The 15,986-nt window shown below is 34.8% G+C and overlaps 1 protein-coding gene and 1 pseudogene across 2 annotated transcripts; both read right to left on the minus strand.

Moving 5' to 3' along the window:
• Positions 1 to 217: 217 nt before the first annotated feature.
• On the minus strand, positions 218 to 6,214 carry LOC143588874 (putative glutamate carboxypeptidase LAMP1; annotated as a pseudogene). The gene is made up of 12 exons (XR_013145177.1): positions 5,261 to 6,214; positions 4,899 to 4,966; positions 4,704 to 4,785; positions 4,541 to 4,633; positions 4,301 to 4,453; positions 3,754 to 3,822; positions 3,604 to 3,691; positions 2,878 to 2,961; positions 1,809 to 1,897; positions 1,601 to 1,717; positions 1,380 to 1,523; positions 218 to 559 (listed from the first exon to the last, which is right to left on the minus strand). The product of XR_013145177.1 is annotated as a putative glutamate carboxypeptidase LAMP1 (transcript).
• A 4,976-nt stretch (positions 6,215 to 11,190) lies between these two features.
• LOC143588882 (17,18-epoxy-17-hydroxycur-19-ene N-malonyltransferase-like) lies at positions 11,191 to 12,237 on the minus strand. The gene has a single exon (XM_077069782.1). The coding sequence runs from the start codon at positions 12,235 to 12,237 to the stop codon at positions 11,191 to 11,193; it is 1,047 nt and encodes a 348-aa protein (XP_076925897.1).
• Between the last annotated feature and the right edge of the window lie 3,749 nt (positions 12,238 to 15,986).

Raw genomic sequence — 15,986 nt, forward strand, 5'->3', positions numbered from 1 at the left:
ATCTTATTATTCATCGGAAGGGTGATCTATTTATCAAGGTGATCCCGAGTGTCTAGGTCTTTATTGTCATAAACAAAGAGTTGTAATAATTAAAACTTTTGATCAAATTATTAGCTATCTTGTTATTCATCCATCATTTGCTTAAAAAGCAAAAATATTTACAACTAAATCAACAAACAATTAAATAACTAATTATTCATAATTACTATTACAACCTTCTACTTTTACTAATAACACTTTACACCCTTCTATTATTCTTTCCATAACATAATGTGTCACAAGACATCCAATATCCATTTTATTTATTAATAGGATAAAAGTTAAACTTGTAAACTCATATGCTCTACTTATTCATAGTTGTTATATTTCAACAAAACTATGTTAGTTCACCATGAAGAACTAATGATGCTTGTGTGATTACTCTTGCAACCCTCCATATTTCATGTTGTACCGAACGCCACGAATCTTTGGTGTTGATACTATTTGCATTTTCGACTGCATCATCTATTCCCGGAAAGCATTTTGATCCATAGTCGTCGTGCTTTGATGGAGCGTAAATCTAGTGTAGACATGATCATCGTTAGATAAATGTGTTTTGTATGTTGTTATGTTAACACGTTAGGATAAAAATATGTTTTCTAGAGGTGGCAAAATAGACGGGTTGGATAATGGACTAAAAGATTAATATGTGACGTGATACACTTTTTGTCGATTTTTTTATTATGTTCATTATATTGCAAAATCCTAACAATATTGAACATTTGAAAAACAATGATTTCGCAGGTTTCGGTATTAAATAATAATAATAATAATAATAATAATAATAATAATAATAATAATAAAATACTCTGAAAATCTTTCTACACATTTGACATGTTTCCTTTTGAGCTATTTTATTTATGCTTGACCCGTTAAACCATAACCAGAATCGACTAAAAATCTTTGTGTGAAGGCCTTTTCTGCATGCAGGCGGGTTGGATAACGTATTAAAACTAGTAATATTTGACCCGATACACTTTTTGTTAAAAAAGTCCAGATTTTTCTTTATAAACAATTAATGCGTTGAATACACTTTAGGCAATTTTTTTTCGACCCGTTTGACCCAAAAGGCCTATTCTAGAGATGATAAAATAGACTGTTTGAGTTACGGGTCAAAACATAAATTAATTGGCCCGCGGCAATTTTATCAAAAATTGTGCAGTTTTTATATAAACAACTTATTATTAATGTGTCCCAATATGAATATTTTGACCCGCTAGAGATAAAACGTAACCAGCATTGACCCGTTAAGTTTTTTAAATGCATTATTTATTTATTTGTATTTTTTGCAAAAAAATAAAAATAAAAAAAAATAAATCGATTTTTCATCAAAATAATACCAGATGTTTATACCAGGGTCTTCCTGGGAGCCCGTCTCTATCGGTAAGTGCACGTTCCGCCATCATTAATCTGTCATTTATTTCTCTCATTCTCCATGGTTGGCTTTTCCACATAAAAGCCCAACCTTTTTTCTCTTTCATTTCCTGATAAATATTTTTTTTTTATAAAAAAAATGTAACCAACATTTTAATTATATTATAAACAGAAACTCGAGCAATACCTTGATTTCTTCGTTTATCCGTTCGGCTGCAGTTTTCATTTTTTCTATAGATTTGAACAAGGGAATGAAGTTTATGTTCTTATCAGATAATTCAGTTTCCAAATCTTCTGCACTTTTCTGTATTAAATATTAATGGTTAAAATTAAATTTATTTAAATAAGTTAACATAGTTATTAAATAAACTGACACATAATGTTTATTAACATACCTGAAGCTCATTTACATATGAAGAATAATTAAAAGGCAATATTTCTTCATCTGCAAGCTGAAGTGCTACCATACCCCAAATGCTTTCAGCTGTTATAAATATTATTAAAATTAGAATTAAGTACCTAAAAAATCAGATTAGTTATGGAGTAACATAATTTTTTTTATTTAAAAAAAAAACAGGTGAAAAAGTGTTGCGGGTCAACCGGGCCCGAATAATTATCACATGGATAAAAAGCCATTTTGACATGTTACCTGACTCGCCCGTTATGCAACATTTAATATTTAACTATTAAGTCAATATAAACTGATTTTTGAAAAACTCGGATTTTATAATTTAAAATCGAGTTAATTACACACAGTGCCGGCTATGAGTCAGGGCTAGGTGGCATTAAAATAAGAATAAAAGTATTTTTTAGAGTTTTTTTTTCGGGTCAAGGATAAAACTAGAATAAAAGTAGCTAAAAAGAAAACGGGCCAACGGGTCGAAAGTTAAACAATAAAACCTCCTAAATCTTATATTATTTAGATTATTCTCGTAAAATACGAAACAAAAAAGTGTTTTGGGTCAACCTAGCCCGGATTATTATTACCTTGATAAACGCCGTTTTGAGTTGTTACTTGACCCGCCAGTTTTGCAATAGCTAATCTTTAACTTCTTAGTCAATATAAACCGATTCTTGGGAAGCTCGAATTTTATTGTTGAGTTAGTTATAATTTTTTTTTTGTAAAATGATGTTTATTTTATATTATATAAAACTGAAAATTAGTGACTACATCCAAACCAAAAGGCAAAGGGGCAACAAGCTGCACCGCTACCCATTTTTGAATTGCAAAAACTACATTGGCTGATCTTAGAGTCATAACATTACTATAGTAACAAGCTTAGGATATGTAGTTATAGTTTTGTAGCGCTTATGAGATCTAACACTGAACTACAGATCCTAAACTTGTTACTTTTCAAAGTTAAACCGCGAACTTGTTATTTTTGGCAAACCACAAGGACCATCTGTGCAATTAACTCGGTATGATTAGTTAAAACATACAAGTTTGAATACATAACAACATACCCGCTACATGTCTATGAAACATCGGGTCACCAAACTTGCTCATCCAAACAAAATCATCATACATCGAGTGGTAGACAGGGTAGCCTGCAATAAAATGTTATGTAATATGAACACATAGAAAACGATTCAAACAAGAAACAATTATTTTGTGAGAAGTGTGAAAAAACACTAAAATATAGCACACTACTAAAATAAGACGCTATACCATTTAATAGGACACTATATAATTTATAAAAACTATTACTCTCAGCCACTAAATCATAGATCTAAGGGGCCTAGATCTATTCTCTTGTGCTTCTCACAAAACTACTGTTTTTTTACAATAAGATGTAGACAGCCTTACCTCTACCCCGTAGGAATAGAGAGGCTGCTTCCAGTGCGACATCCGGCTCGATAATAGTTTTGAATCAAGCCTTGGACATGAGGCACATAACACTCAACCGACCAATTGGTGCATGTACCCTTGTCTTTCGGCTATCAACGCCACCACATGATGTCTGATTAACCTTCCGCCACTTTTAACGTTATTTTCACGAGATTAGTAAAATAACGTCAAAATTAGTACAATTTCACTTTTGCCCACCCGAGGGTTCACATATATATACATTATATGCGCGCACCGCAAGCAGCATATACATAAAATAATGTAACTTCTAACAAGCCGATCTCTAGTAGCACACAAGCAATTCGGCTTGTTTACACCCCTGAGTACATAACGTAACTTACCCTTTCCAAAAGACATGTCGGTTGAAGGTACGCTAATATGTTGCACAAATGCTGAATAATCCGAGCCTGCACCTCCTAACCTTCCAATCTTTTTACATAAAATTGTTATTGTTTTTGTTATTGTTTTAAGTTTAGAAGTTCAACACTTACCTTCGGATTTTTGGTAGTTTTTATCCATGAATCATAAACCGTTTGCGAGGAGTTGTCGGGATCTTGAACCTTCATCATGATAAGTTGGAATGAATATTGAGACGGAATAATTTCTGACACGACACTAACCTAACCAGAAACTTGCATGTCTAGCTTTAGTTTAACATGCTTAGCTTAATGGGCCGTGCAGGTTCATGGGTTGACCAGTTTATTTTTCTCGTTTTGAATGGTGTTTTATAATCAACTAACATGTAAAAATATGATAACAAAAACTACATAATTACATTAATACGTAAACAGGTCAAAACTGCCCATTAATAAGTAAACGGGTCAAATTCGCCCATTAACAAGTAAACGGATCAAAATTGCCTGTTAACAAGTAAACAAGTCAAAATTGCCTGTTAACAAGTAAACGGGTCAAAACTGCCTTTTAACAAGTAAATGGGTCAAAATTGCCCGCTAATAAGCAAACGGGTCAAAACTGCCCATTAATAAGTAAACAGGTCAAACGGGTCAAACGGGTCAAAATGACCATATGTATATTTACCTGTTTTGTAACTTGTATGATCAACTGATCAAGCTGTGGAGTCGCAGAGGCTGAAAACCCTGCTCCCGCAACCGCAATGTCAACATTTAAGTACACAACAACTTTTGATGATAATATTTCTCGGTTTTCTTCAACCCATTCCGTTGATCCAATCTTAAAATATAAATAAATAAATTAATAAATAAATATTTAAAAAATTCAATTTTGTTTTTATAAAATTTGTGTTAGAAAAATGGAGACCAGTCCATATTCTTCTGCATCCCAGTTGCAAAAGATAATCGTTCTTCGTGGTTTCCAACCTTCTTTTCGCAGCTTCTCAAACCTTTCAGCAACCTGCATTTTAAGTAATAATATAAACTGGTTTTTAGTACATTTGAAACAAAGTAAATAAATGTATTATTACCTCGAGCAGGGCTGCAGTGCCACTGTTGGGATCAACGGCTCCAAACGTCCAAGCATCGCGGTGATTACCTAATATAACAAATCTAGATACAAAAATTTTCACAACGTTACATCATTAATGTATTAAATAAATAACATGTACAAGTTTTTTGTACTGACAGAAAATTATATGGGACAAATGATGAACAGATAATACCTATCGGGTTCCTCTACTCCTTCGATTATACCTATTACATTTTGAATTGTGCTTATGACTTGTTTCGCCTGCAACACCATATAATACATTGTTACCAAATATGTCACCTCTCTATGGGGTGTTCACAGTTCGGTTTAACCATTTTTAACAAATATCCGGGCCAAACCGCTAACTACATTTTTTAGAATGACAGACCGAACTGGCCAGGTTGAAACGATTTTTTTATTTTTTTTAAATTATTAATTTCGATTAAAAGTTTTAAGACAAAAAATAATAACGTACCCAGTAAATCCCACAAATAACTTTATACCAAAAATAATCAAACACTTTAAATTTATATAATTATTTTATCACACATTTACCTTATAACTAAGTTCTATAACCCCTGGACCCGGTCCAATCCTATAAACCGGAGCATCTTGATCACCTTGCCACCCTTCATCCGCCACTACACCACCAATAGCCCTCAATATCTCCTCACCGTCGGCACCAGATATCGGCAACGACGGTATCAACGGGACGTCACCGCCCCGTTCCACCTCCTCCTCCGACAACCTCTCACACCCCTCCATACTACTAGCCCACCCCGGTGTTGTCGGGTCACCCGCCCCGTTAAACACCGACCCGACCTGGACGCCGCTAGGTGGCATCCACTTGTCGTCCGGAAACCACTTCGTCCCTCCCCCGCCCCCACCGTAGTCCTTACGGTCGGTGTATATTAACACACCGACCGCACCCGCGTCGTACGCGTTCTCGACTATATCCCCCGGTATATCTCCCCGTATCGTGCCAGCACGATACAACTAGAGATATTAATCCCGTAATTTTTTACAGTCGTGTAGTCTTCTACACGACCGTAGTTTACGTACGCCACTGGTGCGGTGACTGTACCGGACTTGGCGTACGCATGGAACGTGGGTTCCACTTGGTTTGCCACGTCAGCATACGGGTCGTCTTTATAGACCACCTGTTGGAGAGAGAGTGGTAGGGGATTTAGGGGGTGGGTGGGTTAGTTTTAATGAGCGTGTATCGGGATACGTGAGAGAGAATGCGTATTCCGATAAATGTGATTTGATGTGATTGGTAATTAAAGTTGATAAGACATGTGATGCTGCGTTAGCGTTGGCTTCAGTACCCGCGAGGTGGGGGCGGCGCGTGAGGGTGTACAGGTGGTTAGATATTGATTGGTTGCTGGATAATGACGGGTATATGTATATGGAGTGGTAGTAGGATTTAGGCGGTTGTGAAGTTAAGAAGAAAGAAAGAGTAGTGGTTATGGTTATGATAACGGTTATAATCCCGCTTGCCATGACGGCTGGCGGGTTGTAATTGCGTTGGTGACGGCGACGACGGTTATGTGGTAACGGGATTTCCTATAAGAACTTATTGTGTTTTTCCTTTGTTCTTTAAATGGATATTATTTTAAGATGGATGTTATTTTCTAGGTTGTTTTTTTGTTTTTATTTATTAAAATGTGTCCCACATTTTTTTGGATTTATTGAATGGAAAAGAGTGAAATACTAAAATTATGTAAATATTGCAGTGTGTGTTGGCATAATAAGCCATTGTCCATCATTATCAAGATGGTCTTTTCATTTTCAATTTGATATGAAAATATGTCACTTCACTTTAAACTTTAAATATTGTATAAAGTGTATTTCTTTATAATAATAATAATAATAATAATAATAATAATAATTTTGTTCTTTTATGAAATGAGGGCCCATGATTTTAGGACTTTTATGTTACTTTATATCTAGATAAAAGGGATATATACAATATATCTTACTTGTACGTAGGACTATAAGTAGATTGACCGAACTAGATGAGGTTTTGTTCGTGTATGTCTGTTAAGTTTTTGTTGGAAAAATGGACGGTTCATACATGCTCTACTAACGAAAATTCGTGTTTGTGTCTATCCATTAAGGAATTGAGTTTGTCCGTGTTTGTTCGTTAATATCGTAATGGACGCTAAAGACCGTTAATGGGACCCTAATGTACAAACGAACACACATACACTAATGGACAGACGAACACTAAGAAACACTAATGAACAACAAACATATATAAACAACTCTAATGAACAAACGAGCATAAAATATTATATATTGTTTTCAAAAAGTATAATCGTTGTCGGATGTTCATGAACACTATTGAACGAATGTGGCCCATGTCCGTGTTCGTCCGTTAAGCTTACCCAACAGAATTTATTTTGTTTATGTTTGGTTCGTTTATTAACGGAAGCAAATCGTAATATTTAGTTTTCTTTTTTTTTTTCTTTGAAAAATTAGTTTTAGTTGAAATCAGAAAAAAGAAATTGAAAACACCTAGAATGTGATACACGAATGAAATATGGAAGCAAATCGTGATATTTAGTTTTCTTTTTTGAGGTTTTTAATCAAAATTATGTAGTTTTAAAGGGTTTTACGTGTAAACTTAGGCGTGTGACAACACCATATTCACTTTCCCCATTTTCAAATGTTGATCTACTTCCATTAAAGTTGATGCTAAAAGTTTAGGTAGCGTTATCTTAAAAGTCATCATTTTGAATAAAGGAAACTTTCCTCCTGATGCTGACATCACCTACGAATCGGTTTTGGACAATGCAAAGAAGGAAACCGACTTTCTGCTAAAATTTATAATTTACAACCTTTAGGCAAATTAAAAAGTTAATAAAATTACAATGAAGAGGAAAAAAATGGGTCTTCAACTAAAATAACTAACTATCTGTAACGAATTTGCAAAAGCGAAGTCAGATACCCAGACCATAAAAACAACCTGATTTTCCATTTTCCATTTTCCTTCTGAATAAGCCCATTTTAATCAGAGATTTATCTATTATAATTTATATACTCGAGATTTACATTAAATAGAAAACCACTTTGGGTCCATTATAAATACAAAAATGTCAGGCTAAACGTACTCCCTTTATATACTTTTCATACCCCTCCCCTGAACTTTCATTTCTATTAAAAGTTTAATCTAAATATTTTTTTTTGCATGAGTCCGTTGAAAATATTAAATTAAAAATTATAAAGGTTTTTTTTTATTTTAGTTTTTTAGCTCATATTAACTTTCATTTCCTTTTAAGAATTTTATTTTACATATTATTTTGATGTAACATTTTTTTTGTATTTTACGGTGTCTTTTTAAAATATCAAATTAAAAATTATAAAGTTTTGTTTTCTCACTTTTTTGTGTTTGTTGTCCTTGATCATAATCAAAATATATATTATTGTCATCATCAATGTATCATTATACTTATAAAAAACAAGCACACACGCGTGTGCGCGCACACACACACACATATATAGGGTTTGGATCAAATACATAATTAATCTACATGTATATATAATTACTCTAGTTCATTTTCACAATTAGCACGTTATATATATATATATATTAAAAATTAAAAAAAAATAGTAATAGCTTAATAGTTTTTAATTTGATATATGTAGTGGAGACTATTAAGTGAAAAAATATTGCAGGGACTAATATGTATATAAATAATGTTAAGAGCTAATAGTAATTGATCTAATAAGTTCATGAGATATATATTCATTAAAAATGGTATAGAGGAGGGTACGTTTAATAGCACCATATAAAAGACTTAAATAGCACAAAGTTCCCAAATTATTTTGTAATAATAGCAATGACAACAAGAAACAGTTAAATAAAAGAATCTCAATCCGGAAATTCAACATTTAATCTAGAAATTTTAAAAGTTCCGGTTGTCATCGCATATAAAAAAATATTTTTCTCTTTGGTAACATTAAACAAAAAGAATTAAGACAAAAACAAAAAAAAAGTGAATTATGGATATAATAAATAAAACTTACTATAACCCATCGGGTCAGATTGACCCATCGATTTTGCCATCTCTAGTTAGATGTGAATATTATTGGTTCAAGGGTAGAGTAAGGTGCATACCGAGTATGGTGATTCATAGTTTTGATTTGTAGTCTTCTTCACTTTGAGAAGACAATGATTACGTAGTCAATACAAGATGAGAACAATAAAGAAATATAATATGCCTGGAGGCGGTCTCTTCTCCCTAATGATGACTTTCAACCAACAATTTTTTTTGTCTAATAGTCATGACATATAAAATATATAAAGTAGTTATGACTTTCAACCAACAATCTATACCTAAAAAAGGCATTTTCGGTTTTTAAAATGAAAACAAAACTCAAAGCTGTTAGTTTTAAATGATACGATCAAAAGGCAGCATTAGTTAGGTGATAGGATCATACAGAAGCATGAAAATCAAACAGAAACAAATGATTGTTCAACCAATACAAACATATAGACTTGAATTGTTCAGCACACCAAATGATTGTTCAACCAATACAAACATAACAAAATACCATAAACACTTACCCCCACTGCAGGGACTGAGAGGCGATGTGAGGGCAAACATCAGCCATAGTTATACTAAAAAAGAAAAACCGCCAGCCATTTATTGAAACCTTTGATTGCAAAATGATTAAGGGGTTTAGATTTTTTATTGCAATTGAAGGGAATGAATGTGAATTGAAGGATATGTAATCTGAAGCAATGTAATCATTGAAAACAATAACACAGAAATAAAAGAAGAAATAAAGAAGGAAGAAAAGTTTATTATCTCAGAATGAAAATTACACATACAAAACACAAGAAACCAATATATATACAGACTAAACATACATGTTGTATATGTTCTCCGGCGTTTAAGTTACAAGGCATATAACATATACGGCGTATATGTCTTGGCGTATATGTATATACATATACGATCACAAGCGACAACTTAAGGTAGTGTAGAAATCGTCGTTCATATGCATTCAAGGTGAAATCAATACACTGCATTCAAGTCACCTAGTAAATCCTAAACCTTCAATAAAATTTTGAATGCCAAAAGAATTAAATAATAATTATTAAAGTTTATGAGCTTCATGAACTTGTACGATATGTTTTAAGAACGAAAGGATGATTAATGGAAAGTTAATTTTCTTGTCCAATTATGAAATGCCATTTTTGTCCTTGTCATTATGAAATTATCATGGTGCCCATCACTCGTGTTTTATATATAATATAGATATAGATAATATATAAAATTTTAAAAAGTAAGTTTCGGTTATCTCACATGTAATAATGTTCAATGTGATAAACCATTTACTTTTTGACACATGTCCAAAACACTTCAGTTTTCACGTGATGGAGGTTATCGCTAGTCTTTCATCTTTCTTGCTCCATCTCTCTCTCATAAAAAACCAAACTGAATTATTTTTATTAGAAGGTAAGTTTCGTTTTTAATTATTTTTATTTTGTTACATATAGTTGATTTGATTTCAAGGGATTTTTAGATTTATTTGCCTATGTACTTGCAGGTGATAAATGGCAGGTTTGATATTGTTGAGGCTCTTATCACTTGTTGTGCACTTTCAATTTGATAATTGTTTTTGTTTTTGTTTCAAAGCCACTTGAATGAAATATAATTATAAAAAATAGGATCATGATTTATTCTGATTTTTCTTTTGACAACTCATATCCATGATTTTGAACCACATGCACTTGGTGTAATACTGCAAGATTATGAGCTGAAATATTATGTCGTTATTTTGCAAACATCCCTACTCTCACATTCTTAACTGTTCATTTCGAACAACTGATATTGCTCTATGTGAGCGTGGTAGGTAATTAATCTCTTTTTTAATATACAAACAATTGTTTGTTTATTAAATTATGATACTTTCTTTTCTATGAGCGTTTTTGGAATAAAATAATGTCTATTTTTTTTTTATGATAATGGATAATCGATTCCATCATCAGTTGATATATTATTGATGAAGAAATATGCTTTATATAAAATAAACAGATGAACATCTGGTCTTAAACATAGGAATTAGGAAAATAAACAATGACCATCCACACTCAGCCTTATTGATATATTTCAACACATGAATGGATTCAGAAATAACCAACATATATAGTTCAAATATGACAAGTCACCCAAAATCAAACACAATGTCTTGTGGTGTGATTAAACCGGGCAACAAAATCAGAACTAGTTAATTTTGAGAGACTGAAAGCAGTTCCTCGTCATTATGAAATCTTTCCATGTGTTGTGCTTCTAAAGTGACCCATGCTTCAATACCATCTCCGTTGAGAGTATCCGTCAAAAAGGAACCAACTTGGTTTCCAGGTCTTACCGTCATACTTGCAACCGCGGGGTTTCCCCATCCAAAGTCGACTGTGTTATAACCCAGCCCACATAAGCTCGAAACCAAAAAGCATCTGATGGCAACATTTTCTAATTCTTTTTTCTTAACAGTTGCATATTTTGGAGTCGATCAAGTTCAATCTTCTGTTTCTTTAAGTTGGAAACCAGCACACTTAAAGAAGTTTCACTTTCATCTTGGGTTTTAATGAACAAGCCTGCAACGAAATTTCCTACGGCGGTTTTGGGAAGTTTTGGGACAAATTTGCTACGTATATTGGCTGGAAATAATAAAGTATATGGCCTAAAAGAAGACGACGAGCTTGGGGTGGTTGTCGCCACTGCGGTTTTGTAGAGTAGAGAAGTCAATACTTCGACCTGTGTAGGGTTGTTTATAGATTCCCCTCCCGCCAATGCGAAGACCTTGTTCTTGAGGTCACTTAATTTTGAGTTGGGGAAGAGGAACCTTCGGGTGACAACATTGGGACCCCTTGGTTGCAAAGCCGGAATTTCAGGCTGAACAATGGTAATAGCGGGATGTTGAACAAAATGAGGGTTAAGGGGCAATACCTCTTTGTGATCAGTGGAACCATAACGCGCCACTGAAGCCCAATGACTAACGAATGAGCCAAGAGTACAGCCATCACCAATTTGGTGTGACAGAGACACTGCTACTGCCATTCCACCGCATACAAAGTGATTGACTTGAACCCCGAGAATAGTCACTCCTTTAGGAGAGTTTTCCCAGAACATGCCATCAACAAAGAGTTGGGCAACATTGTCATCTTCATCACTTATAACTTGCAACAAGTTCATTTGGCTTTCGTGTTTGGCTTCAACAAACACGACTCCCTCATCGTTACAATCGATGTGAGAAGACGTCGGTGTGTGTATTATGCCGGCAAATGGATGGTATCGTGTTAGGCTCCATGACAATGATTTCTTCATCACCCGGACTTTGTCATCAGGGGTTAAACTACAAATGTCATTGTCTGGGTAGTAGAGAATTAGTGGCATGTACAAGTGCCCCATTCGTTGATCAATCTCAGAAAGATTATAAGTTCGGAGATGAGATGGTGTCGGAGAGGAGGGCTTGACCATTTCTTGAGAAATAATGGTGCGTGCTACAGCTTTCGTCATCTTAACTTTTAATATATATGTATATAGATTTTATCGTTTTCAATCTTGCAGCAACAAACTATGTGTAACTAGCTATATATACAAGTTTCCCGAGTGCCACATTGTATATATTTAACAAATATCTAGAGCACTTAATTACTTGCTAATCAAATTAATGGCTAGCTAGTGGTGGTGTGCCTCATCTCAACCTAGAGGTGTTCAAAAAAACCGGTTACGGAACCGGTTTGGGCGGTTAACCGGAAAACCGGTTTTTTAAAAACCGGTTTTTTTAAAAACCGGTTTGACCGGTTTACGTAACCGGTTTACGTATCGGTTATACTTTTTGGAGCCAAAACCGGTTTTATAACCGGTTATAAAAAAAACCGGTTTTTTGTAATAACCGGTTAATAAAAAACCGGTTAACCGGTTTTTAAAATAACCGGTTTATAGCCGTTATAAAAAAACCGGTTAACCGGTTTTTTAATAACCGGTTAACCGGTTAAACCGGTTTTCGAACGTTACCAAACGGCTTTATAGCCGTTTTTTTTTTTTGCCCGTTTTTTTAGCCGTTTTTTTGGTTTTTTTACCCCCACAAACATCTATATATAGTTTAGGTTGGGTATTGGTTAGATCACACTTGATTATACAACTCCAAAAGCTCTAAACGTTTATTTCATACGCGATTATAACTCCAAACGCTCTTCTTTCGTAGTCGTTTATTTCATACTCGTGTATACCACTCTTAATTCGTAGTCGATTATCATGGCCTCCCAAAGTGCTGCTTCATCGGTCAACATGGGTGCCTCGAACACGGGAGAAACCGTCGTTCGGGTCATCCCCACGAAACGAAACCAAGATATTTGGCAACATTTCGACCTATGCGAAATGTCTAACGGAACCCAAAAAGCTAGATGCAAACATTGTTTGAAGTTTTATAACAAAGAAGCAAACTCCAGTTTAAGAGCTCATGTAGAAAGGCCCTCTTGCAAGGTCTTGAAGGACGAATCCGGAAGTAGTTCGCAGCCGGAGATGACGAATCAAGGAACGGTGTTTACGTACGACCTTGAAGCGGTACGTCAACAGTTTGGCAACTTTGTGATTCAACAATCACTTCCTTTCAACCACTTCGACAACCCTCAATTCACGGAGATGATGCAAAAGTATGTTCAACCACGCTACCAACACGTAAGTCGTTCGACCCTTAGAAGAGATATGCTTAAAGCATGGAAAAACGCTAAATCCGAACTAATTTCATACTTTTCAAACTTACAAACTGGTGTGAACTTAACAACGGATGTGTGGTCGGTACCTAATGGTTCGCCCGACTCATACATTTGTGTGACGGCTCATTGGGTTGACCCCCGGTCGTGGCAAATGATGAAACGAACCGTTGCGTTTCAATTGTTTGATTACCCGCACACGGGTAGAAATATTTTTAAACTCTTGGATAAAGTCATTCGACAATACAAGATTGAAGATAAAATCTTTTCAATATCGTTTGATAACGCGTCCAACAATACGGCCGCGGTTGGCCATTTAAAATTAAAGTATAAACCTATTTGTGATGGAGCGTTTTTTCATAGCCGATGCATTGCACATATTATCAACTTGGCCGTGCAAGATGGGTTAAACGTGATCGAAACGCAAAGAAACAATTTTAAAAGAATGTTACGAGATGTTTTTAGCAACAATAAAACATTTTCAAGATACAAAAAATTTTGTGATGAAGCTAATTGTCAATGGTTGGGGCCCAATTGGGATTGTCCAACAAGATGGAACTCGACTTGTGAAATGTTTGAGAAAGCCATCCAACAAAAACAATCGTTAATTGCGTTTCATCAAATTTTGTCAAATAGGGGTAAATGTGCACCGTACGATCCTAGAAACTGGTTATTGATTGAGATCGTTACGGAGGTTCTTCAAATTTTTAAATCTTGCACAAGTAGTTTATCCGGGGTTTACTATCCAACAAGCCCCATTGCTTTACCAAAAATTGCTGTCATGTGCACAAAGTTGAGTGACCTTCATTGTAGGGGTGCACCTTATTTTGATATGGGTGTAAAAATGAAAGAAAAATTTAAAAAATATTTTCAAGAACTACCCGCTGTTTTGACCTGTGCTGCTGCGTTAAACCCTTGCATCAATGTTGGTGGTGTTGAAGCTTTAATAGAAAAAATTTGTGATGAGCTAGGGTTAAACGACGATCAAAACCCCTATTATAGCCAAACTTTAAAGAATGATTTCAACACCACCTTGGCAAACATGTATGATGTTTACCTTACAAGATACGGGTCGTCTTCCCAAATTCATGACTCGTTAAGAGCTGTTGCCCAATCCCAATCCCAAACCGACCTTGAAATGGGGATGTACTACATGATTTGGGAAGACGCCGGTAAACGTCAAAGGGTAAACACCCCAAGCAGTGAACTTGGAAGGTATGGTGGTACCAACTTTGTGAAACACATGACTCCGGATGAATTTAGAAGTCTTGATTTGCTGGCTTGGTGGAGAGGTAAGGAGGATGAGTTTCCGATCCTCGCCGCCATGGCCAAAGATTTACTAACGGTCCAAGCTTCCACGGTAGCTTCGGAGTCTGCTTTTTCTGTTTCTGGCAGGGTTATATCGATTAGGAGGACTCGACTCACTCCAGCAGCTGTAGAGATGTCGATTTGCTACAAGGATTACTTGGACTCTTTAGACAGGGCACAACATCAACGCTCACTCGAGGGGGAAATGGACTATGAGGCGGCCTTGTATGAAGACGAGGTCAATCAAGGACACATTCAACCAATGACCGATGAAGAAGCCGCGTACGACGATTACCTAAGGAATAGCTCGGGATCGGGTAGCGAAGAAAATGAGTAACAAACATCAACTTGTTAATGTAATCGTGTCTAAGCATTCTTTAATGTTTGTATTTTTGAGTTACGAATATGCGATAACGATTTAATGTTTGTATTTTTAATGTAAAAGCTATAAATGAAAGTTATGTGTTTTTAATCTTCCAAGCAAAGAATGCTAACAACGAAACCCTAAACCCTAAACCCTAAAAAAAAAAAAAAAAATAAAAATAAAAAAAAAAAAAAAAAAAACCGGTTAACCGGTTAGACCGGTTATAAAAAACCGGTTTAATAACCGGTTCTAACCGGTTTTTAAACCGGTCCAAACCGGTTTGGCCGGTTTGAGTTTTCAGCAATAAAAACCGGTTAATAACCGGTCCGGTTATTAACCGAACCGGTTTTTTTCTGGATAAAAAAAACCGGTCCGGTTAATAACCGAACCGGTTTTTTCAAAAAAACCGATTTGTGCACCTCTATCTCAACCCAAGACTTAAACTAGGGATCATTGACAAAGTAAAAATAATTATAATAATATTTTTCAAACGTCCAAAACACATAGAATAATTGTCTATGTATTTTATATGGGATGACCCAATGGTAAAACACCACCATCGGCCGACCCAACTCGACCGTACAGATCCTTTAAGCGCCTCCAAATTATATAAAGTTGATATGAGCTATATATAAATAATATAAATACTTCATACACATTCGAGTTGCTTTAAGGTTTTTTATTAAATAATTTGTTGAAGTTGTTTGTATTTAGTTTCTTATTTTAAAGTTTTAAGAAATAACGAGCTAAAACGGGCTATTTATACTAAACTTGAGACCGACGAGTGAAGGGTCGAACATGTGTTATATTATTATTATTATTATTATTATTATTATTATTATACAATGATGTATAAGAAATATATATTGAATTCAGCT

This window comes from Bidens hawaiensis, unplaced genomic scaffold (assembly GCF_021521415.1).
Source record: "Bidens hawaiensis isolate Kalapana, Puna unplaced genomic scaffold, B.hawaiensis_p1.1 tig00036852_1, whole genome shotgun sequence".
Classification (NCBI taxonomy): Eukaryota; Viridiplantae; Streptophyta; class Magnoliopsida; order Asterales; family Asteraceae; genus Bidens; species Bidens hawaiensis.